Below are 25,743 nucleotides of genomic sequence, written 5' to 3'. Positions count from 1 at the left end.
TGCATCATAGATCATACCCGGATGCAGCTCGTACTCATTCCTACTGCATTTGATACTTAGAACAAGGTCAATAGGACCGCTATGAAGAGTTTTAGGCCGTCGTCGCGTCGATCAACCAGTCAGTCTGTGAATGGTCGTCCTCGTTTAGATTTTTTTTTATTTAGTTTATTTTATAAAACCATTTTATTTATATAATAAAGTTTGTGTCATTGTTTTCTATACACGAATACACCAAGTTATTATATGACAATGTGTGTGGCGGTTCATGGTGACAATGCCCGCGTAACCATACTATATTATTCGTTATCTTCCCGTGGGTGGTGGGGAATTAGGTACGGTGCACCCTGGTGCTTTTCGATTTGCCTAACTACCGGAATATCAAATTATATATAAGCGCGAGGTTGTCTTGTCATCGTGACGATCATCAGTTGCTTTTGCCTTGACGATCATCAGCCGTGACGAGTGCCTCCGATGATCCAGCACTTGCCTGGAAACTCCGGCGAGCCCACCTGCCCGCACCGCCTGATGATCAAATGTAACCGTGTGCATTGGGAGCTGAGCTGACCTGACCATACTGCAAGTGCACACCGCGCGTGATACCTCGCCCTCTCCTACCATGGCCGCCGCGCCGCTGCCATCGCAGAACCTGGAGCTGGAGCTGGACTTGTTTCACCTCCATCCCGATCCACCCTCTCCTTCCGTCTTCCTCGACCTCCCGCCCACGCCTCCGCCCACCTACCTGGACGACGACGACATGGTGCTCCCCTACATCTCGCGCTTGCTCATGGAGGAGGAGGACGCCCACACCCACAGCTTCTTCTACCAGTACCCCGACCACCCAGCGTTGCTCAACGCGCAGCAGCCCTTCGCCGACATCCTAGCTGACATCGCTGCTGCTGCCTCGCCATCGTCCTCCTCCGTCGACACCACTGACGGCGCCCATGGTGATGCTCCTCTGCAGGCTCAGGCTGACCACTCGCCCAACGGCAGGGACGCAGATGCAGACATGGCCACCTCCGCCTTCCTCAAGGGCATGCAGGAGGCCACCAGGTTCTTGCCATTGCCAACCAGCGACGCTACTCTCCTCCACAACTCCAGGGGCCGCAAGAACAAGCATGCTGTAGCCCGGGACGACGAGCCGGAGTCGGGCAGAGCAACCAAGCTCATGCTGCCGGCGCACACGACAGACGACGCCGACGCCCGCCAGATGTTCCACGAACTGATGACCCACGAGCGCGACGACATCTGCATGAAGGGCGTGCAGCTGCACGGCACTGCCAGCACCCAGAAGAAGGCCACGCGGCGGCGGCGGCGCCGGAGCCCGGCTGCCGCCGCCGACGCGGTGGACCTGCACGCTCTGCTGCTCCGGTGCGCGCAGGCCGTGGCCACAGACGACCGTGCGGCCGCGAAGGACCTGCTCGCGCAGGTCCGGCGGCACTCCTCGCCCACGGGCGACGCTGCGCAGAGGCTGGCGCACTGCTTCGCCGACGGCCTGGAGGCGCGCCTCGCCGGCACGGGCAGCCGCTTGTACCAGTCGCTCATGCTCCGCCGCACCTCCGTCGCCGACTTCCTCAGGGCGTACCGCCTCTACATGACCACCTGCTGCTGCAAGAGGGTGGCGTTCGCCTTCGCCAACAAGACCATCCACGACGCTTTCGCGCTCGCCGGCAGGCGCCGCCGGCTGCACATCGTCGACTACGGCCTCGGCTACGGCTTCCAGTGGCCCGGGCTGCTGCGCGGCCTCGCCGCCAGGGAGGGCGGACCGCCGGAGCTGGTCAGGATCACCGGCATTGACCTGCCGCAGCCTGGCTTTCGCCCCGCACAGCAGATCGAGGACACCGGGCGCCGCCTCAGCGATTGCGCACGCCAGCTGGGCGTGCCGTTCGAGTTCCGGGGCATCGCGGCCAAGCGAGAGGCGGTGTCTCCAGAGGACCTGGGCATCGACCCAGCTGCCGAGGTGCTCGTCGTGATCAGCCTCTGCCATTTCAGGCTGCTCACGGACGAGATCGAGGTCGAGATCAGCTCCTCCGCCGCCGCCGCCGGGCCTAGTGGGCGTCGTCGTCCCACCGCCAGGGACCAGGTGCTCTGCAACATCCGCCGGATGCGGCCTGACGTGTTCATCCACGGCGTCGTCAGTGGCGGCTACGGCACGACCTACTTCCCGACGCGGTTCAGGGAGGCGATGTTCCACTACTCGGCGCAGTTCGACCTGCTGGACGCCACCGTGCCTCGGGACAGCCCGGAGAGGCTGCTGCTGGAGAGGGACATCTTCGGCCGCGCCGCCATGAACGTCATCGCGTGTGAGGGCGCCGACCGAGTGGAGCGCCCCGAGACTTACCGGCAGTGGCAGGCGCGGAACCGTCGGGCGGGGCTCAAGCAGCTCCAGCTGCAGGCTGACGTCGTGAAGGTGGTGAGGGACAAGGTGAAGGACAAGTACCATAGGGACTTCGGCATCGACGAGGACCAGGGGTGGTTGCTACACACGTGGAAGGGACGTGTTCTCTATGGCCTATCCACATGGGTTGCACAACATGCTGACCCATGACTAAAGGCCCTCTATGGTGGGCCTCCAACAGCTCCTAGAAAAATCTAATAACGGGGAAGCTTCTTGATGGGCTTTTTCTAGAAATGGAGAGGAGCTCCTAAAAAAACTAATAGAAGGGGCCTAAAATCTCTGTCACCAATTCTCATTATTGTTTGCCATGTGCACTGCATTTCTAGAGTGGACGTACTTAACGTGATCAAGATGTTTGCCCAGAGTGAAAGAGGGCCACATTAGTTCTTCATATTCTCCTTTTAACTATAGTACTGATTTTCATGGCGAGACGGCTCTTGATGTGGCAGGAGCAAGCTGCGGGTCGTGGACTAAGAGCTGCTGCGCCTGCTGCGGACCAGGGACAGCGGGCCACCGGAGCTCAGGATCACCAGCATCGACCTCCCAAAGGATTTTGTCATTGAGGGGGGGGGGGGGGGGGGGGGGGGGGGGTCAGCAATGGTCCGCATCCTCTTCCTCCGCTCGGTGATCCTCGGCCACTAAATCAGCCCTCAGTGGGCAGATGATCCTAGCTCCGATTGTTAGCTCTACTCAATGAAAAAAAAAAACACACACACATGTATTGATGTTAATGCCAGAATACAACCATGCATGACAGTGTTTATATTATCCAACCGGGGAGCCTCACCTTAGACTTTTACATTGATGGGCATTCATAACAAAGGATGGCATAGCCTTCACATTAGGCACTCAATGATAATTATTAAGGACAAACGGAGCAAGCAACAAAATTGGACGGGATCATCGATCAGCATGGTGGTACTGCCAAAGTACTGAAAGGGACACAAATCACAGATGACGCACAAAGCCAACAAACATACGAGGCCATGCATGTTGGAACCACCGAGCACCTGACTCTAATGCCAAGCATGAGTGCGTCACCTCTTCCCCTTGCCTGCATTATATTGTGCAAGGAAGGATACATCTATCAGCAGCAGTAGCCAGAAACACCATGAGGATCCCCCCAGAGCTGTTGTCATCAGAGACACAGCCCCAGACAGCGGCGCCACCCTCCCCCTCCCCCTCCCCCTACCTTGACCTGCCCCCAGCACCCCACGCCGACAATGCCAAGGATGATCTCTCCTACATCTCACACATGCTCATGGAGGAAGACATTGTTGTTGACAACTTGTACCACCGGTACCGCAACCACCCCATGCTCCTCAGCGCCGAGCAGCCCTTTGCCCAGATCCTCTGCGCCAATGCCACCTCTGATGCAATCGCTACAGACATCTCTGTCCAGCCCTACCCATTGCAGTCGTCGGTGCCAACTCCCGAGTACTACTCCTACAGTGACATGGTAACCTCCAACAGCATGCACGTCCATCAGGATGCATCCTCCTTGTTGGTGAATGGCAGCACGCACGAGGCGGAGAGCAGCGGCATGGACATGATCAGCATGGCGTTCTACAAAGGCATGGAGGACGCTACCAAACTCTTAATAACCTCCAAAACCCACAGCGATACATTGGATCGTGACAGGGGCCGGAAGAAGAGGCTTCAAGAAGCCAAAGATGGCGTGGGCGTTGCCATGGGCAGAAGCAGCAAGCAGAAGGCAGTGCAGTGGCAACCTGGCTCAGAGGAGGAAGCCGCGGCATGCGAGATGCTGGACCAGTTGATGCTTAGCGATGAACCCAGCCATGCCGGAAAGCAGCGGGAGCTAATTAGCTCCATGAAGCTGGAGAAGCCACAAGAACGAAGGCGTGGTGGTGCTGCTGGTTTGAGCCACACGGTGGACCTGCACGCCTTGCTCATCCAGTGCGCAGAAGCCATGGCCACCAACGACCAGCAAGGCGCAGCCAACCTGTTGCTGCGGATCAGGCATCACTCGTCACCGACAGGGGATGCGACGCGGCGGCTAGCCCACTGCTTCACCCAGGGCCTGGAGGCGCGGCTGATGGGCACGGGAAGCCACATGTACAAGTTGCTTCTAGCAAAGTGCAGAGCCGCTACCAGCACCCTCAAGGTCTACCAGATGTACATGGCCGCAAGCTCCGTTTTTCCGGTGAGCTTCCTCTTGTCAAACAGGATCGCCTACAATGCGATCGCAGGGAGGCAGAAGCTGCACATTGTCCACTACGGTTTGGGCCATGGCTTCCATTTGCCGGACCTACTCCGTATGCTCTCAAGCAGGGAGGGTGGACCCCCAGAGGTAAGGATCACCGGCATTGACAACCCGCTGCCCGGGTTCCATCCGGGCCACATCATTGAGGAGACAGGGCGCCGCCTCAGCGACTGCGCTCGTCAGTTTAGGGTCCCATTCAAGTTCCGTGCAATCGCGGCAAAGTTAGAGGCGGTATGTGCCGAGGACCTGGACATAGATCCCGATGAGGTGCTTGTCGTCATCTCCCATTTCTGTTTCAAAAACTTGATGGATGAGAGTGTCACTGTCGACAGGCCAAACCCCAGAGACACGGTGCTCAAAAACATCGCCAATATGAGGCCAGAAGTGTTCATCCATGACATCCTCAATGGATCATACAGCGGGGCTTTCTTTGTGTCAAGGTTCCGTGAGGCCCTCAAATACTTTGCTGCAATGTTCGACGCGATGGACACCATTATGCCGCAGGAAAACCAGAATAGGTTGCTGGCTGAGAAGTGGTTAGCAATGTGTGTCATGAACATCGTCGCGTGTGAGGGTGTCGACCGGGTGTCGCGGCCTCACAGCTACAAGCAGTGGCAGGTGAGAAGCAAACGAGCAGGGCTGAGGCAGCTTCCATTGGATCCGAACATTGTTCAGATGTCCAAAGACAAGGTAAAAGAGGAATACCACAAATACATAGTGATCAATGAGGATCACGAGTGGCTCCTCACTGGATGGAAAGGGCGAGTGCTCTCTGCCTTCTCCACGTGGACGGCAGATGATGTTAGATCTGGCTTGAGTGAATGATCAGTGAGCTCATTATTTTACAAATTTATAACTGGGAAGCAAATTCAGAGACGACAAGAATTTTGCTGCTTGTATATATCAGTCATGGTGAAACTTCTTTGTGTTCTGAGAGATCAGTGGTCTTGGGATATGGAGGCGAAGCTACTATATGAATCCATGATTCTGAATATGATAATAAACTTTACCAGATTATAAATTTAGCATGATGATCATGTTAAAATCGTGCATCAAAAGAATTTTCTGATCAGTTTTCTTCCAGATCATAGATAGTATACTTTTTTAACTAAACTAAACTACACAGTCCTCATGTTATACCAATAGGATTCCTAGAATACAAATCCTCAACTATACTGATAGACTGGTCACCAAGTAGCTTAGTAGTTTATAGAAGATGCTTTGTTTTGGGCCATGTTTGTATAGAAGAAAATCCATTACCATTTATGTATCTTCAGCATAGAAATCTCAGAAATCCAATCAAGTTCCTTGGCAGTATAGTCGATGGGGAGGCTTTCCCTTGAAACTACCACATACAGTTGTGCATTGTTTCTGACAGTGACCAGAACCTGAAAAAAGGAAATGGGGAATGGGTAAACAAAACATCAAAATGGACACCAAATAATCAATCTGAAAAACAAAAAAGTTTGACCAGTGATAGGTCCACTGGGATATATGAATCGATGTGACGACGTATCCAAATCTACACAGCATGTACCGTATAAAATATTGGACAGGGACAAGAACAGATATGATACCCCGAGAAGAAACAATTAAATAAGCACCACATACAAGGATATGGGGCCATGGTGACCTGAAGTTCAGATGAGCATACCTAAGGAAGATATTTAAATGTACGGCAGGTGTAGCACATACCCGTGAGCCAAAGATTACAACATGGTACAAACTCTGCAAGAATACAGTCTTCCCTTGAACTCCTTAACTACAATTGTTCCTACAATGCATTGAATTTTTTAACGAAGTGGTAGTTTTGAATTTTGAAATGATCATCATGTTCAATAACAAATATGTCGATGCTAGTCCTTTAGCTGTCCTAACAAGTGTTACAAGCTACAACCATACATCTATCTGTTTCACTGAAAAATTCTTTAGGCCTTGTTCGGTTGCATCTGGATCGGAGAGAATTGAGGGGGATTAAATCCCCTTCTACTCAATTTTGACTAGAAAGGGATTTAATCCTCACCAATCCCCTTTTTTCTCGAAATATCCTCACCAATCCCCTTCAATCCATTACTAACCGAACAAGCCCTTATGGATTTTAGAAGCAGCAAAAGACAGTTGGGTCATCAGTATCTTTGGAGAAAAAATAGTTGGATCCTCGGACTAGAATACACAGGCGAATATGGTGAATTATGGATGTTAATTGTAGGTAATAAATGAATTTCGCTCATACAATCACCTTGGAGGAATTGCACGAGAACTAGATAAAATAACCATACAGGCATACACAAAAAAAATACATGCTCCTTCAGAGGTGCATAGATATTGCAGAATTTTATCCTTGTGTTTCTGGGTTTAGTTTCAGTAAATTACATAAAAACTGCTGCAAGTCTGGATCTGAAGAATTACAATGCCTGTACTTTCAATTACTAGGCATTACTATTGCAGAGGTACATCTTCCTCGCCAAACCATTTTGGAGGATCATACCCATATCCACCTGCATATAAATCAGAGAGGTCTAAGTCCCACAAATTAAATGTTATGTGACACAGATCTATACATATATGAAAAATGTCAAACAACAGAGATAACTAAGCACATAGAGAAAAAAAACTACATACCAAGAGGATTACAACGGCAAAGGCGCCAAGCAGTCAAGATGGAACCCTTTACAACACCATATCGTTTGTACGCCTGCATAGAGTACTCACTGCAAGTTGGTACATATCGGCAGCTTGAAGGTAGTAAAGGTGATATTTCTCCTGTTCACGCAAAGCAGGGCTGATGATTAATCTATATAGAAATGGGATTGTTCTTAAAAGCAAGTTCACAATTATTGTGATGTTAATTATTATTTCTCAAATCCCAGGAATGAAGCAGGAAAAAAAAACTCAGACTGCAAACTACAAATGAACTTACGTTTGTAAAATTTTAGCATGGATAGTGCCATATTGACTCCAAAATCTTTGACTTCCTCTGCTGAGAATCACAATATGCACATAATGTAGTCAAGCAGGCCTGTTTGGAGAAGTATACGGAAAAAAACAACTAAATTTCAAGAAACAATGTTCAATCCACTATCTTCTAAAAAAACCAAGTGCTTAAAGAAATCATGAGATAAGATAACCATTTCTGAGAATTCCAGATCTGATGCCACTACACTGACCTTCGTCTTCAGCAACACAGTGGAGTCGCCATGCCGGAACCTTCCTCCACTTGTGGCACGAAGCACCGAAAGAAACTAGTAGAGATCGCGAAGTGAGCGTTAGATTTATCTGTTTCACAACCGATTGATATAATAATAAATCTCTAACTCGAGCGACGAGGGTGGGACGAACGGACTCACCTGTGCTTCCGGAGAGAGGCCGCGCAGCCGAAACAGGCACGAGGGAGGAGTATGCATGGGGGGCAGCGGCAGCCATGGCGGTGGCGGCGCGGGAACGCAGGCGGTGGTGGTGGTCGGTCAATCTCCGCAGAGTTTTTTTTTTCGGTTCTGGATAATGCAGTGGGATACCACTTTTTCAGGCTTTGGATCATTTTGCCCTTCTGGGCTTCAAGCAAGCATGGCCCAACAATTGAGACTAGACGATCCTTCACTCCTCTTCATTTTTGTCCCTTGGTCCATATTGTCTCTCACTTATATCATGCTTTCTTTTTTTTTATTCCTTCAATTTGTCGTCATTTACCACTTAATATTTAAAAAACAAATAATTCTCGTCCTTTTTCTGTCATCTCCCATTTTTATTTATTTATTATTATCTCATTTGGCCTAATTCCCCAACTCCCTTTGCTCCTAATTTGCAAGAAAATCCCACTGCAAACTGCTTCATACTCTCGACCAAGTGATTGTTCTTTCGTCCCTACACTGTTTTCTTGCCTTCTCAATCATACATTATTAATTTACCCTTTATTTTTATTAAAATATAAGATATAGATAGTTGTCACATGAATTTGGTACTTTCTTGTACTTTTCCTTGAGTAATCCTCCATTTTAAATTATAATTATGTATGACTTTTATAAATACATTGTTGTAAATTTAGAGAAATAAGTGACATGCTTTCAACATATTTAAATAAATTAAATATTCTAATTCCGAATAAAACAAGCATATAACTCAGATAAATGCCATATGTAATTATAACAGCAATGAACAGTAGCAATTCCAGGACATGAAAACATGTAATATAGCTACTCAAATCCAATTGCAAATTAAACATGGCAAGTAGATGAAGAAGGCAGATTAAACAAATAAACATGATTGTTTATATTAAAATATTACTCTCAAAATAGCGGGTTGCTGCAATAGACAGCCCTCCAACGCTAAAAAGTGATCAAAGATCCTCGACTAACGTGACAGTCCTATCTTACCAAAACATGGTTTTAGAACAAATATTATGAGCCTAGAAATCAAGCATGAATATTAAGATCAAAACAGTGTGCATAAGAATTAAGGAACAATAATGAACTTAAATAATCAGCTTGCACAATAGTAAGAAATAACTAGGCACAAATAATATCAATGCTGAAAATAACAACACACTAAAACCCAGACTGTCACGTCGTCTCACTACACCGCTATCATCATCGAGCAATCAAATCCGCCCACAAATTGTGCAATCACACCCAAGTAAATAATACTAGCAAATTGCACAAAATTACTCAAAAAATAAGCGAGGCAACGGGTAACTCACAGCACGTAGATTGTCTACGTGGGAAGACCAGCTCAGCGAACACGAAGTTCTGTCCCAGAAAACCAATTCCGCCGCCCACGTCCGGGCCTGCACGGCGGGAGGTGGACGGAGATACTAGAGCCGCTGCCGGAGCCGAGGGAGACGTCCACGGCACCAGCCCGAGAAGATGAACACCGCGCAGCAGAGAGCCCAAGCACCAGGCCACGGTGGACAATAATCAGAGCAGACAGAGCACCCAAACAGGCGCACTGGAATAGCAACAGAGCACAAGAAGTCACGAGCACAGCACCACCTCCTTCCTCCTTCAATTTCTATCAGCTAGGAACACCACCGGATGGCTGGGAACCAAACCAGTGAACCGAGCCGAACCACAGTAGCGAACAGAGAGAGGAGAAAGAGTCTTGCGTCTCTGAGGGATGAAGCCCTAGAACCAGGGGATCGAGTTCCATTTTAAGGAGCTGAGATGGGAGAAGGCAAACGGATTTCACCGAGATTCCGGACGAGCGAGCCGCGCGGATCGTCATCCGTTGAACGCCGCCGCCACCCAGACGCTTGGCCTTCTCCGAATCCGCTGGAACCGTCCGCTAGCCCCTCTACCCCATCTCGTACGCGTCCGTCCGATCCAAACGCGCAAGCCCCCAGCCGCTCGATCGTGGGCGCGCTCGCCCACGCGCGTTCCGCTCGGCCTGCGCTCGGCTGGCTGGCCTTGCTGGGCTGCTCGGCCGTGGGCCTGGAGCGGCCCAGCTCGGCTGGCTTTTCCGTTTTTTTTAAGAAAATAAAGGGAAAATACTTAAAATGAACAGCAATCCCCACCATTTTCACTCTTATTTTCTGATCAATGTCATTGAGCTCCCGTACTGTTTATATACTACTTTTCGGCAGAGGTACTTGTTAGGTTTGAACCAAAGCCTATCCCAGAGTGTTCCAACCCTGCACGAGTAAGCGGAGGACTACGCCTTGATCCACAAACCCTAGTGTGAGAATCTTCGCACAAAGGGCACATAGTACTAGGCAGATTATCTGCTTCTCTTACGGGGCAGGGCGTTACGGTCATGCCCTTTGATATCTTTTCATGAGCTCACTAGAGAGAAAACCCCATTCTCTCCCGGACTGCGACCCCACAGTCAGCTCATATAGGTGAAATCGTTAAGGAAATTCTGTAGGACAATTTCCCTGCTTATAGCATTGACTTCATTAAGAGCATATCGCTCAACCTGCCATACAGACAGAGCACAGCAGCTCATGAGACTCTTTATCGTTTGTGCTCTTGGTTTCACAGTGCTTCGTTTCCTGGAGCCTGGATCTCGGGATCTCCGGTCACACAGGACAGTTATCCGCAGTTGAAACCGCTAACAGGGTACGAGTCCCATTCCCATGCACGCTGCTTGGATTGGCTTTTGAGCCAGCCCTTTGGTGAAAGGATCAGCAAGGTTCCTTTCAGACTTGATGTAATCTACTGTTATTACACCCGTCTCTCTAGCATGCCGACATGAATCAAGTCGTCTTCTGATATGCCTCGAGGATTTTTGGTTGTCCTTTCTACTGTTCACTTTCAGCAACACAGAAGTGTTGTCACAGTATACTAGGACAACCGGTATCGGCTTTGCTAGCATTGGAAGGTCTGACAATAGGTCTCTCAACCATTCAGCCTCCAATGTTGCTGAATCAAGTGCAACTAATTCAGCCTCCTTGGTGGAACGTGTCGACACTGATTGTTTAGACGATCTCCATGACACGGCCCCACCAGCTAAAGTGAACACATAGCCACTTGTAGACTTCATTTGATCCGAGTCAGAGATCCAGTTTGCATCACTGAATCCTTCAAGTACTGACGGAAATCCGGTATATTTAATACCAAGATTCATCGCTCCCTTCAAATACCGAAGCACTCTGTACAAGGCTACCCAGTGTCTATCTCCTGGACTGGCCGAATAACGAGCCAGTCTGCATACTGCATATGAGATATCTGGTCTAGTTGCACTGCTCAGGTACATGAGAGATCCGATGATCTGCGAATATAGTAGCTGGTTCACAGGCTCGCCTTCATATTTACTGAGCGTGTAGGATGGATCATAGGGCGTGGTGACTGGTTTACAGTCCATATGTCCAAAGCGAGTCAGGACCTTTTCCACATAATGGGATTGTGACAAAGTAATCCCATCCTCACCCTTTATCAGCTTGATGTTCAGTATAACATCAGCTTCACCCAAGTCCTTCATATCAAAGTTCTTGGAGAGGAATAATTTTGTCTCCATGATAGCCTCCAAATCGGTCCCAAATATCAATATGTCATCAACGTATAAACACATGATGACACCTTTGCCCCCAGAGAAGCGATAATACACACACTTGTCGGCTTCGTTTACACAAAACCCGACAGTGGTCAGAGTATTATTAAACTTCTCATGCCATTGTCTGGGAGCTTGTTTAAGACCGTATAAGGATTTAATCAAGCGACACACTTTGCTCTCTTGTCCTTTAACCACAAATCCTTCTGGTTGCTGCATATAAATTTCCTCTTCCAGCTCTCCATTTAGGAATGCTGTCTTTACGTCCATTTGATGGACAAGAAGTTTATAAGCAACTGCCAGCGCTAAAAGCACACGGATTGTGGGCAATCGAGCCACCGGAGAATAAGTATCAAAATAATCCTCCTCTTTCTTTTGAGTAAAACCCTTAGCCACAAGACGGGCCTTGTACTTTTCAATAGTACCATCGGGTCTCCTCTTCCTCCTAAAGATCCATTTGCAGCCCACAGGCTTGCAACCAGCTGGGAGATCAATTATCTCCCAAGTTCCGTTCGAGATGATTGAATCCATCTCGCTACGGACAGCCTCCCTCCAGTACTCTGCATCCGGAGATGTATATGCCTCTATGAGGGAGCGTGGTTCTTCATCCACTAGATAAATAATATAATCATCACCCAGAGACTTTTCAGTCCGTTGTCTCTTACTCCTCCTTAACTCCAAATCTGGAGTCTGGTCATTGACACTCGAGGGCAGAGAATATGTCCGAGATGGACCATCTGGGGCTACTACTTCCTTATCCCGCATAGGGAAGATGCTCTCAAAGAATGTCACATCTCGAGACTCCATTATTACATTTATAGCAACTTCACTTGTCTCGGAATGGACCACTAGAAATCTATAAGCTGCACTGTTATGTGCATAACCCAGGAAGACACAGTCTACGGTCTTAGGGCCTAACTTTCTCTTCTTCGGCAACGGGACATTCACCTTTGCAAGGCAACCCCAAGTCCGAAGATGCGAAAGATCTGGCTTCCTTCCTTTAAATCCTTCATAGGGCGTGGCCTCACGGTTGCGAGGCGGCACCCTGTTCAGGACATAGCACACCGTGAGTACTGCCTCGCCCCACCAGATGTCAGGCATCCCCGAACTTTGCAACAGAGCATTAGCTAAGTCACACACCGTTCGGTTCTTCCTTTCAGCTACCCCATTTGACTGAGGTGAATATGGAGCAGTGGTTTCATGAATGATTCCACACTCTTTGCAGTACTCATCAAAAAGGTTGGAAAGGTATTCACCTCCTCTATCAGACCGTAACCTTTTAATTTTCTTGTCTAGCTGGTTTTCAACTTCAGTCTTATAGATCTTAAAGTGTTCTAGTGCCTCATCTTTAGTTCTGAGTAAGTAAATATAACAGAACCTGGTAGCATCATCTATCAAGGTAAGAAAGTATCTTTTACCGCCTTTTGTGATTATACCATTCATCTCACAGATATCTGAGTGAATTAGTTCTAAAGGAGTGGTACTTCTGCCTTCAACCGTATGAAACGGTTTTCTAGGCTGCTTAGCTTGCACACAAATACCACATTTTACACCTTTAACATGTTTATATTCAGGAATTAAAGACATGTCACTTAATCTCTTAATGGCCTCAAAATTCACATGACACAAACGGGAATGCCATATATTATTAATGGAATCGTTATTACAGACCACATTAACATGGTAAGAAGAATGATTGTTCAAAACAGAAAGACGGAACAAACCGCTTGACTCATATGACTTTCCAACAAAAGTACCAAACTTAGACAGGACCACTTTATTAGACTCAAACACTAATTTGAGACCCTGTCGACATAACAGCGACACTGAAATGAGGTTCCGGCTCATCGAGGGCACATAGAGTACGTCCTTCAGCACGAGCGTCTTTCCTGAAGTTAACTTCAGGTAGACCTGTCCAGTACCTCGAACTGCTGCCGGAACACCATTTCCCATCAAGACTGGTGCGCTGTTGTATCCCTGGAATGAAGAGAACATGGATCGATCAGCACAAATATGAACAGTAGCACCGGAATCCATCCACCAGTCATCTGATGGACTTGCCATAAAGGCCTGAGGTGCATACCCTGGGGTGGAGTTAACCACCACGTTCCCTTCTTTGCGCTGAGGTGGAGGACCTTTTCCCTTCCTAAGTTTGCACCTCCGAGCTGTATGCCCGGAGACACCACAAACGTAGCAGATAAAGTCCTCCTTTTTCTTCTTCATCTTTTTGGACTTAGGTTGGTTCATATTCTTCTGTGGAGAGTTCTTCTTCTTCTTCTGGAATTTTCTATCTCCACCCTTCTCAACAACGTGAGCCTGGAGTTGCTGGGATGGCTTGTTACTGGACCTTGCACGCTCTTCCACATTTATCGCAGCTGACAACTCAGTGAGAGTCATTTGCTTCTTCATGTGGCGGCGTGAAGTCACAAAGTCTCGCCAAGAAGGCGGGAGCTTTGCCAGTATTGCATTCACCTGAAAACTGTCTGGTAGGACGCAACCATATTGGACCAAGTCCCTAACAAGGAGTTGAATCTCCTGTAGCTGCTCCATAACAGACCTTCCCTCAACCATTTTATAGTTAAGGTAGTTTTCCGTTGTGAATGACTCATTGCCATTGTCAACTTCAGAGAACTCGTTCTCAAGTTCAGTCCATAGACCCTTAGCAGAGATAAAACCAGAGTACACGTCGAATAAGCGGTTCGACAAGACGTTCAGCAGACGAGACAAGCATGCCTCATTGGCTTCGTCCCACTTGGCCTTCTCCGCTAGTGCGGCGGCCTTCGCTGCATCATCAGAATCATCTGATGCAGCCTGGGGAACAGCCGAAGTCACTACCCAAAATAATTTTAGGTCAGTGAGCCACATGCGAGTCTTAATCTGCCAGCGCTTAAAGCTTGCGCCGTCGAACGCTTCAGGCTTAATGACATCAGAACTGGAGGCCATTATACGAATTGGTTTTCTGGATTGTTGTAAATTTAGAGAAATAAGTGACATGCTTTCAACATATTTAAATAAATTAAATATTCTAATTCCGAATAAAACAAGCATATAACTCAGATAAATGCCATATGTAATTATAACAGCAATGAACAGTAGCAATTCCAGGACATGAAAACATGTAATATAGCTACTCAAATCCAATTGCAAATTAAACATGGCAAGTAGATGAAGAAGGCAGATTAAACAAATAAACATGATTGTTTATATTAAAATATTACTCTCAAAATAGCGGGTTGCTGCAATAGACAGCCCTCCAACGCTAAAAAGTGATCAAAGATCCTCGACTAACGTGACAGTCCTATCTTACCAAAACATGGTTTTAGAACAAATATTATGAGCCTAGAAATCAATCATGAATATTAAGATCAAAACAGTGTGCATAAGAATTAAGGAACAATAATGAACTTAAATAATCAGCTTGCACAATAGTATCTAGGCACAAATAATATCAATGCTGAAAATAACAACACACTAAAACCCAGACTGTCACGTCGTCTCACTACACCGCTATCATCATCGAGCAATCAAATCCGCCCACAAATTGTGCAATCACACCCAAGTAAATAATACTAGCAGATTGCACAAAATTACTCAAAAAATAAGCGAGGCAACGGGTAACTCACAGCACGTAGATTGTCTACGTGGGAAGACCAGCTCAGCGAACACGAAGTTCTGTCCCAGAAAACCAATTCCGCCGCCCACGTCCGGGCCTGCACGGCGGGAGGTGGACGGAGATACTAGAGCCGCTGCCGGAGCCGAGGGAGACGTCCACGACACCAGCCCGAGAAGATGAACACCGCGCAGCAGAGAGCCCAAGCACCAGGCCACGGTGGACAATAATCAGAGCAGACAGAGCACCCAAACAGGCGCACTGGAATAGCAACAGAGCACAAGAAGTCACGAGCACAGCACCACCTCCTTCCTCCTTCAATTTCTATCAGCTAGGAACACCACCGGATGGCTGGGAACCAAACCAGTGAACCGAGCCGAACCACAGTAGCGAACAGAGAGAGGAGAAAGAGTCTTGCGTCTCTGAGGGATGAAGCCCTAGAACCAGGGGATCGAGTTCCATTTTAAGGAGCTGAGATGGGAGAAGGCAAACGGATTTCACCGAGATTCCGGACGAGCGAGCCGCGCGGATCGTCATCCGTTGAACGCCGCCGCCACCCAGACGCTTGGCCTTCTCCGAATCCGCTGGAACCGTCCGCTAGCCCCTCTACCCCATCTCGTACGCGTCCGTCCGATCCAAACGCGCAAGCCCTCAGCCGCTCGATCGTGGGCGCGCTCGCCCATGCGCGTTCCGCTCGGCCTGCGCTCGGCTGGCTGGCCTTGCTGGGCTGCTCGGCCGTGGGCCTGGAGCGGCCCAGCTCGGCTGGCTTTTCCGTTTTTTTTAAGAAAATAAAGGGAAAATACTTAAAATGAACAGCATACATTTCTTTTGTTACGTGTCTGAATATATCAACAAGGTATAAAAACTATGTATCTAAAAAAGGCATAATGACTTAGCATTTGAAATGGAGAACATACCTCATATTTCCACACTATTCTCTCAATCACTGTAAAACTTGTATCTTGCTTAGTCCATGGCTCCATGCTTTGTTTGCATGATTTTTTTTTCGATTTTTCAGATGCTTGAGTTGGCATCATGAGTTGAAATTGGCTTGTTACTGAAATATTTTACAGAGTCATTTTTTATGTGAAGGAATTTGCACAGATTTCACTTAATATGAGGAAACGTTTTATTTAAAGAAAGCTAGGTACAAAGCAGACTAATAATTAGCTACGAGTACAGTGGTGCTTACTTGCATGTTCTGCAAATTGAGGATTTTGGACTTTCGAAGTGGACAAGACGACGGTTGAGCAACATTTTTCATCTCTCTCTCTCTCCATCATGAGGCAAACAACTAACACAGCTCATCATTTTGATTTCTATGTACGTCCGAGAACTGTCATATTTATATAGAAGTACTTGACTGCAAAAAACTATTCAATCAAGGTAGCACATTAAGATTATACTTATATGACATGCTTTTGAAATAGATACCCTATGCTGGATTTTTTTTTTAAAAATATGTGTACGCTTTTGACGTAATCTATGTTAGCATGCACCTTTTCTGCCGGCCACAGGATCACATGGTCATCACATTGTTTCCAACTAACAACCCCTCATGCTAATATAATGCATGATATCATGAGGCTTAGAACTGTAACACGTACATGGTCAAATGATTCAGCAAGTTCTTTGGACAATATAGTGTGTATATATATAACCATAGTGTTGGTGTCGATCTGGATACCAAACACTGGAATGAACCATCTGGCGGTGCTCTATGCAGAGGCGCAGACGGTCCACGGCATAGGGTCGGACGGCCCGCGACCTAGGCGCAGGAGTAGGGATGGCAATGGGTACATACCCGTCGGGTAGTACCATTCCATACCCGTACCTATCAAAAAAAGTTCTACCCGTCGGGTTACCCATATATACTCACAGGTATAAAATCTTACTCATACCCGTACCCGCGCGGGTATTTTTACCCGTCGAGTAACCCGTACCCGCTAGAAAAGAATTAAATTCCAATATACCAATCACTCAAAATATTAAATAAACATATAAAAACAACTTCAATTTCACATATAACAAATTATATGATTACATAACTTGGTATCTAGACAAATGATAACTAAAGAAGATTTTATTCTAGCTAAGTTGGACTCTATTAGATGTTTATAGTGCTATTGATGCGGGTATATTTTACCCACGGGTAGACGGGTATGGGTAGTACCAACTCATACCCGTACCCGTCTACCCAACGGGTAGAGGTTTTTACCCATTAACATACCCGCGGGTAGAGAAATCATCCCGTACCCGCCAACATATCCGGTAAAACCCGTCGGGTATTCGGGTTTCGGGTACCCATTGTCATCTCTACGCAGGAGCGGCTCCTTCTCAAAGTACGTCCGGACGGTCCGCACCTGGGGCTTGGACGGTACACGATGGCGCAGATAATCGTCTTCTTCGTAGTAGACCTAGATCTCGCCTCCCAGAAGAGACCCCATCACGAGGAAAAATCCTAAGGTGTGTCGTCTTGACGTCGGCAGACCACGCAAGACATCTCTAGTCGACGTAAAGCCGAAGAGAGGGAAGATTTAAGGTGTAGGAAGGCTAAACTAGGGTTAGTTCTAAAAACTTATACGAATGGGTATTAGGATCATATCAGACCAAAACAATTGTTAGATCACTAAATTAAAAGACAGAATAATCAGCGACTACACTAAACCGATTCACTTAAAAAAATTATACGAATGGTACTCACGCATTATCATATCTTAGTAGAGCAGTATAGTAAGTAGTAGAAATGTACTGAAAGGAAACAAATTAAAGGTCCAAAGCAAAGCAAAGCAAAAGCAACGGAGCATATATGCATGCATCAGTTTGCATTGCAGTCATGTGGACACCGGCAGACAAGGTCGTGTTAACTAAATAATTATTCCGACAATCGATCGATCTGAGACTTAGAGAGGGGCACCTAGCTACACATGCATTAGCGGACGGTACATGATATTTTAGGCTAGGCAGGTGGCCTGCTGCAGCCTACCTAGCTATCATGCATGTTCTCTCAATCAGCTCCTAACTAACTACAGATGCATGGATCGAGACACATATAAATAGAGACGATGTACATGGTGGTTGCTGAACTCATTTCTACTTTGTGTGTGTGCGATCGATCGCGTACGTGCCGTGAAGAACGAAGAGGATCGTCGGAGCGAGGATCGAGGAAGAAGAAGAAGAACAATTGATTGGCAAGATGCACCGCAGAGGGAGCAGCCGCTGCAGTTCCACCAGCACCAGCACCAGTTGGGACGGCGACATGAAGCTGCTAACAAGAAAGAAGAAGGAGAAGCCCAACACGGGAGAGGAGGGATTGGGAAGCCGACGGAAGGAGAGGGAGAACAGGGTTCAGCTGCAGGCTGAGGCTGAGGCTGAGGAGGAAGAAGAAGACGCTGCGGCGCCACGACGACGGCTGCGGCGGTCGGTGTCCATGGGGAGCCGGCTGGCGAGCGCGGCGAGGGAGCAGAGGGCTCGCCTCTACATCATGCGCCGCTGCGTCTCCATGCTCGTGCGCTGGAAGCACGACTAGCTAGCTAGGACCAGCCGATCCATCCACACAAGCCATCCTCCTCTCTTCATCTCATCTCTCCAGTCTTCACCATATATGCGTGCTTCCTTTTTATTTATTTATTTACTAGATGAGTGCCCGTGCGTTGCAACGGGAACGTATAATAATACAACAACTTATGTACAAATGTGTGTTATATTGTTATGAGAAAATGTTTCGTAATTCATTGTGATCCTACCCATATATAAATTTTGTTATTTTAATCTAGCTATTTCACCATTACATTGCAACAATTAGTAACATATTGATTTCTATATATGATTTTAATAATGTCATTGAGTTATAATGACATCACAATTGGGGAAGTGTTATTTACAACTCAAATATCAGAAAAAGGTACTAAGAAAGCACCGAAATAAGGTAATTAACTCTATCACAAGAACCAAGTGAACAATGAAATATATCCATTCCAGCAAACAACATGATAGCCTAAAACTCGGAAAAAGATCAATACAATGTTGACCATATATCATGGCCATCACCATTGTCATCATTTATCAAGCATGGATAATATTGATCACATCGTGCACCTCCAGCATGCATTGAAAGCTCTGTTTCCACCCCTAATGATGAAGAGGTCAAAGCAGAGGCCCTTGACGGAGCAGACGTAGTGCGCGGCGACGGCGCGGGCATAACAGATTAGCTTGTCGCACCAGGCGAGGCGGAACTGCAGGAGCACGTGCATGAGGTGCGTGACATCGGTGCAGGTCCAGAGCGTGGTGACAGCGGAAGCGAGGCCGAAGTCCATGTAGAGGCAGGGCTTAAAAGACCACATGAGCCGATGACAACATTATTTGTAAACACATGCTCAATATAAATGAGTCACGAGATATTTTGAATTGGAAAAACAAATTTACCAGCAAACAGATAGAAGATTATTAGCAAAAGTAGGAATGGAAAGTATAGATATATCAAATGAGAATAGAAATGATTCACAAGATATATTATCCATGCTAACACGAGAGAAGCTTCTGCAACAATTGACTGCCATCGTAACTTATTTAGAAAGCCGCAAGGATTCGCCAGTCTAACTTACAAGATAAAAAATGGAAATGTAGAGGAACTAACTTTTGGCAACATCTCATCTCCCCTTATTATTTCTTCTCCCTTCAACAAATAAATCTGTGACAATGTACAACTGTTTTAAAGGCTACAAATCAATGGAATCGACCACCCACCCAACCCTGACCCGACTAACCTCTTGTCTTATGTACATCACGGAAACAATAGCTATGTCACTTCAGCACAAAAAAATCAAGGGATGCGCATCAGTTCCTACGCATTCTCATCACCTGTTCCTATGCTTTAAGGTTGGCTCGTGTCTTGATTGGCTTTAGCTTAACCCCCATGCTCTCAGGAGAGAGGAGCTCTGGTGATATACAAAACGGATTCAGAGGGCTACGAGGGCTATAGTTTATCTGTCTTGGCCTATACAGTCCATATCCCATGAGAAAGTACTCCATTGGTATCAGCATTGCGTGTGGTTGCTTTTCTGTCACAACCGAGCCACAAGCTTGTACCTGTAGAGACACCAAACTTGGTATGTAAAAAACCCTAAAATCAACGTAAAATAAAATTTGCGTACAAATTGGTACCTCCACAAGAGCGCTATATCGCCTATCAAGCTTTGCAGTCATGTGCACAACTTCAGCATGGAACTGGGAATTCTCACCAACAAAAATTAGTGTCCTGCACTGTAGCTGCTTCAGGTTCTCTGTCAAGTCTTTTCTCCTGTATAAAGCATCGCAAAATAATATTATCTGGTTTCACTCATCCACTGACTCAGGCACCGTATGACCGTAGGAGTTGAACATATAAGCTTTAGAGATAAAAAGGACATACTCGTTGATAGTTTAGATAAATCGCCACACATTAATGCACTGCTGTTGATCTAGAAACTTCATTGAATAAAAGGAGGGTTAAAGATCATAAACAAATACACCATAACTGATAAGGGATGAGATGTCTTAGCGCATACGCTTCTGCAAGCCTGCACAATATCTGATTCAGGTTCAGCTGAGCCTCCACGTACTCCCTAAGGATCATAAAGTTCAAACACAAGTTTTAAGCAGCTACACAAATATCACATCGCATGCCATAACCTAAGCCATATTTATTTACCTTTCTAAAGTAGCATTGCAACAAAATATCCTTCACGACATTACACATGCCATAATAATACAGTAAATTTGACATTACCTAAGAAATAAAAATGTCAGTACAGAATCATTATTCTGAAGGAAGGTTCTTTGAAGCTAAATATTGAATAGCTACCTTATTATAAAACCACTCAGACCATGCCTAACTTGCTTATTCAATGCATTCAGAAGCAACTGCATTGAAAATATTTTGGGTAAGTTCAAAGCTTGAACTGAAATAGAGAGAGGAGTGCGTAACCTAGTGTCAAATACCTCCTCAATAAAGATATGCTTGTCAGTAGGTGACAACTCAAGATCAGCCGGCATAATGTCACTCAGTAGATTGTGTGTATATGGATCATCATCTATCACCTACGTGCTCTCCGCTCGCGGAACTTCAGGCGAGCTCGTGCTCTTTGTGCGTCGACCTGAAATGGTGCTTGATTACGGCAGAATTCAACCACTTCTATTCAACTCTCTGAGGTACTGATATAGTTAATTCATGCCATCTGATTGGGGTTGGTGTTTAACAACAATCTGACTCTGTATCTGTTGTTTTTCCTCCCATCTCCCCAACCTGAAGTTCTTTGACGAAATGGATGAAGATGGAAGTGAGTACAACAAATTTAGCAGTTCTTAATTTTCCATGCTTATTGCTTGGCTTTAACATTATGATAATTATTAACGTTGCGCATACGGTGCCAGATTTGAGACATAGTAATGACCCGAGCCTTGTAAACAAGAGGGGTAACAATGGTGGGAGACTTGCAAGCCATTCAACGGTTGCAAGGCAAGATCCACCTCGCTCTTATCCTGGAGTTGTCGAAAAAGTTCAACCCAGGAGGCTAGAACTGGCAAGGCAAGAGCCACCAATGAGGCAAGCGAACCCACAAACCCTCCAAAGTTCAAGTTTGCAAGCCAAACCTCACGGTGCGCTCAACAAGCAGTCTAATAATCCCTCAAGTTATGAATCTGGACCGGGGAACCAGTAAAGGCAGCTCAGCAGAGACCATTTGGTGACATGAAACCTAAACAAACTTGAGAGCATGTTGCTGTCGAAAGAAAACCTATGGCAAGCCAGACAGATGTAAGTACACGCAACTCAGGCACATGTTTTTGACCATGGTTAAGACCTCATGACTCACATTATTTGTTCTCCTTGCTGTAGAAATCAAGGCCCGACGCTCGACCTTCGACAGGAGCCAAGCTAGAGTTGGCAAAGCCAAAGGTTTACGATGATGGTCTAGATAACAACAGGAAGCTGGAAGCAGCGAAGCGGTACCAGGAAGCGGAGAATGGTTTGTGGTCTCTATTTTAACACTCACAAGAGAATTAAGAATGAGGATTTTGAAGTGTTAGCAAAGTCACATCAATTGCAAGCAAACAGCTGATGGGGGAAGCTAGATATCAGGGGAGGAGAGAAAAACATTGCTAAAGCACAAAGAAAAACTGAGGCATGGGGAAAGATCTAGCACCTGCTGATTTAGCTGAGGACGAAGTTCTGTTGCAAACGGTTTTAGATGAAACCATTAACACTTTGAGACTTAAGTTTGAAAAGATTCTGGGAATTCTTCACGGATCACCTAGAATGGATCACCTAGAATTAGTTGCCTGAGTCTGGACACTAAGTTGCGAGAGAGAAATCTGTTCTTTAGTTGCACTTTTAATTTGAAATATGTTGCACGTTCACAACTACATTTCTGCTAATTTACAATGGTCATCCAAATTCCAAATCTTAAATAAATATGTGATTTGACAACATGCATATTGTTAAGCCTGTTACAAATATTAGCTTTATTTTATTTATTGCAGGAGATGAAGTTTTATAAAGGTATTATATAGCATTAATACTTGTGTGTATTCTTCATGCTTTTCAAGATCTGAGTGCATTCGTATTTCGTGATGAATAATTATTTAAAACTATTTATTTGAACTGGCCATGCGCACAGAAATAAATAATTAAAATTATTTATGTGAGTGTATTTGCTTTCAAGATCTAAGTTCCAATGTTTGCATAAGTGGAAATTTGTGGACATTGAGAAGCTGAAACTTTTCTTACTACTATGCTGCTGTCCTAGAACTTTCGGAGAAATATCAAAAGAAATTTGGTAAACTTCGATATTTTGTGGCTGGAATGCTGAAATTTTTATGTTTGCCTAGCTACTTTTATGAACTGGAATATCTGCCTTCGTCAAAGGAGATGGCCGTGAATGGAAAAGGTACAGATCAAGACAAGGCCCACCTGTCCAATATCTATACCGATGTTAGTGAATGTTGTAATGCCGTCCAGGTTTCCACCCACACCATGCCACTGATCAGGCCTGAATGCATACTGATTTGAGTACTGCTTGGAGGACTCATTGAATGGGTGCATGATTCATACCAAACGGTCAGTGCTGCTCACTGCGACCAAATAATAAGCTCCTATTAAATATGCTGGTACAAGAACAGGATGAGACCTCCGTCCTGCACAAATCTGTCCACATTGGACCAAAAAAGAAAAGAAAAAAGGACTCCAGTAGGTGCTGGTAGGTCCTGGTTCTTTTACTATTTTACATAGGGAATGAGTGAGCTTGCACAAAAGTTTGCTTCGTGTAAAATTTTACCAAGCAACAAGGTTTTATCTTTTATTCGTTATATTTAGCTTCTATGTCACCGTGTAGGGCATCTCATCTGCTCATGTACAGAGGATATTCTAAAGCAAACAGAGAGAAAATAGAATTAAAAATTGGAGTATCCAATTCATTATGAGGAATAAAGAATTTCAACAAATTATTGATGTATGATACATTGTAACAAGGGAATAACTACCTGGAGAAGATTAAGCAAACTGGCATGCTGATTCTCAATCTGCTCATGTACAGAGGATAACTGAAGCTGTGAACACAGTGTCCAGGGGGACCCTAGCATCATACTGGTCAGCAGGAAGATAATTGCCCCTGCACATAGACATGTTATTGCAAAATTTTTACTTGGTCAAAAACTGTGAGGTGGTCAGGACTCAGTTCTCAGAGCAGATGCAATAAAATATTAGTACATTACTCCTTGGATTTAATAAGAAGTTTCTGAGATTCAATGTATTTTTTTAACTTCTGGTAAGCAATATTCTAGAACAAAATGTAGTAGTTTGTGTGATACTGTGTACCTCTGAGACGCAACACTTTTTTCTACAGTTAGAGCAACCTGTCAGTCTTCAAATAGATTTGGATATTCAGAAGGATCTGCTAGAGACTCTGCAGCTTTTGGATTAATCTGCATACAGACAAAAAGAATAAGATAATAGCATGCAGTTTTTTCTAATGACACGACACTTTTCAGAAAGAAGACTTAAGATGAGAACATTAAGAAATTACTTTACTCAGGTCGTCTCTCCAAATTGCCACTATCTCTAGAAAGATATGAACGTGCCAGTAATGCAGCTTCAGGTATACGGTTACAGCAGAATACACAAGATAATGTTTAGTTCTCAAACGAAGAGCACCAAAACAAGGATTTAATCACAACAAACTATTGATGTTCAGTTTGATGATATTATTGTTGCATGTGACATATATACTTCTTATGTGTCATTTTGTGTTTACATTTCCTATTATGTCATGCTTAGATTCTAAAAGTTGCAAGACATAGGTTTATGGTCGGACAAAATTTAACTACATGATGTGGCGCAACCAAAGTTGACCTTGCTTTAGGATCTGGATTTAGCAACTTAGATACAAAAGTACGATATACCCTTATCTGTTTTATTATCTGACATTGAAGTTTTCAGACTAATATCCTCTTGGTGAAATTTAGAGGTTTATAACGGTGCCCAAGCTTTGATTCTAAGCTAGATTCACCACTATCTGACGGAGGTTCCTATGCTACTTCACCGTCGCTTGCTTCTCCAACTCCCACAGCCCGCAGTACGCCATCTGTCTGTAGCTCTCTCGACTCTCCAACAAATGTGAGGTGGCTTGTGCTTTGTGCGGCTCGCCCAAGTTCTTAGTCAATCTATGCTAAAATGCATTTATATTGCGTCTTTATAGAATTTAGTTAACATAAGGAGAAATATATGCTCTGACACCCCATTAGCAGCAATCATATAATTGCTCTGAAAACAGATCTCCTTTTCCATTTGCACACCATTTTTAGTTAACCGGGGCTAGCAGGGGCTAGGTATGCTGGGAGCCCCGCGCGCAGGATCATGCCGACCATACCCATAAAGGTTATTGTTTAAAACACAAGCAAGGATTCATCATGCACCCATATTGCACAAACAAAAACACACACATATATGCATAGATGGTAATCAATCAAGAAGGGAAAAATTTTAAAACTATGGCGAGCAAAAAAAAACATCAGACAATGCATGCCATACCTGTGAATCGTCCTCAAGGCCCAGCTTGTTAACAAGGTACCTCATCACTACTCTAACTGTCATCCTCCCGTATCTGCTGCCCATCAACAGCAGGAGGTCAATGTGGCATGATCAAACAGCACAGATGGTAGATTAATCATCAAAAGGGTCTTGATTTAATGGACGACGACACAGAGATGCATCTCTATGGAGAGTGGAGATGCGTACTGACCTAACCCTCAAGAAGCTCCTAGGGATATGCGGCAATGGCGGCTCCCTCCTCCTGCATGTGGATGAGCGGCAACGACATGAGCTAAACACCCACATTGGCCGGACAAGTCGCCAGGGCGGGGGCTGGCAATGCGAGGGTGGCGGCGGCGGGGCTTGTCCTCCTCCTTCCAGGCGGCGGCGGGGCTTGTCCTCCTTCTTCTAGGCGGCGGGGCGGGGGGGGCTTGCGCTTGGCGGGGTGGTTGTACGGCACGTGGCTGGCC

General features: G+C 45.8%; 2 protein-coding genes, 1 long non-coding RNA gene, 1 other non-coding gene and 1 pseudogene across 10 annotated transcripts; 2 read left to right on the top strand and 3 right to left on the bottom strand.

Annotated features, from left to right (window-relative positions):
• Positions 1 to 5,613: 5,613 nt before the first annotated feature.
• LOC100276648 (uncharacterized) lies at positions 5,614 to 8,194 on the bottom strand. 7 transcript variants are annotated; one of them, XR_564953.4, is made up of 7 exons: positions 7,967 to 8,191; positions 7,787 to 7,861; positions 7,540 to 7,599; positions 7,242 to 7,382; positions 6,993 to 7,117; positions 6,315 to 6,393; positions 5,614 to 6,007 (listed from the first exon to the last, which is right to left on the bottom strand). XR_564953.4 is itself a non-coding variant. In NM_001150385.2 (5 exons), the coding sequence occupies exons 1-5, from the start codon at positions 8,040 to 8,042 to the stop codon at positions 7,059 to 7,061; spliced, it is 411 nt and encodes a 136-aa protein (NP_001143857.2). In that variant the 5' UTR covers positions 8,043 to 8,103; the 3' UTR covers positions 6,964 to 7,058. The 7 variants fall into 7 exon arrangements, 1 of the variants encoding a protein (NP_001143857.2); XR_004857553.1 differs by having other exon boundaries at positions 7,540 to 7,596; positions 7,967 to 8,156; XR_564952.4 differs by having other exon boundaries at positions 5,632 to 6,007; positions 6,274 to 6,393.
• A 9,948-nt stretch (positions 8,195 to 18,142) lies between these two features.
• Positions 18,143 to 18,985, top strand: LOC100277232 (uncharacterized). The gene has a single exon (XM_008679599.3). The coding sequence runs from the start codon at positions 18,407 to 18,409 to the stop codon at positions 18,737 to 18,739; it is 333 nt and encodes a 110-aa protein (XP_008677821.1). The 5' UTR covers positions 18,143 to 18,406; the 3' UTR covers positions 18,740 to 18,985.
• Positions 18,986 to 19,842: 857 nt separating this feature from the next.
• LOC103652663 (protein NDL1-like) lies at positions 19,843 to 21,243 on the bottom strand (annotated as a pseudogene).
• A 129-nt stretch (positions 21,244 to 21,372) lies between these two features.
• Positions 21,373 to 21,854, top strand: LOC103652664 (uncharacterized). Its single transcript, XR_565014.3, has 3 exons — positions 21,373 to 21,399; positions 21,500 to 21,527; positions 21,622 to 21,854. It is a non-coding gene; the product is annotated as an uncharacterized lncRNA (long non-coding RNA).
• Positions 21,855 to 23,593: 1,739 nt separating this feature from the next.
• On the bottom strand, positions 23,594 to 24,362 carry LOC109945983 (uncharacterized). Its single transcript, XR_002268935.2, has 3 exons — positions 24,270 to 24,362; positions 24,062 to 24,168; positions 23,594 to 23,855 (listed from the first exon to the last, which is right to left on the bottom strand). It is a non-coding gene; the product is annotated as an uncharacterized protein (transcript).
• Between the last annotated feature and the right edge of the window lie 1,381 nt (positions 24,363 to 25,743).

This window comes from Zea mays, chromosome 4, assembly GCF_902167145.1.
Source record: "Zea mays cultivar B73 chromosome 4, Zm-B73-REFERENCE-NAM-5.0, whole genome shotgun sequence".
NCBI lineage: Eukaryota > Viridiplantae > Streptophyta > Magnoliopsida > Poales > Poaceae > Zea > Zea mays.
Note: the sequence above shows the minus strand (reverse complement) of the source record. Positions and strands in the feature narration are given on the sequence as shown.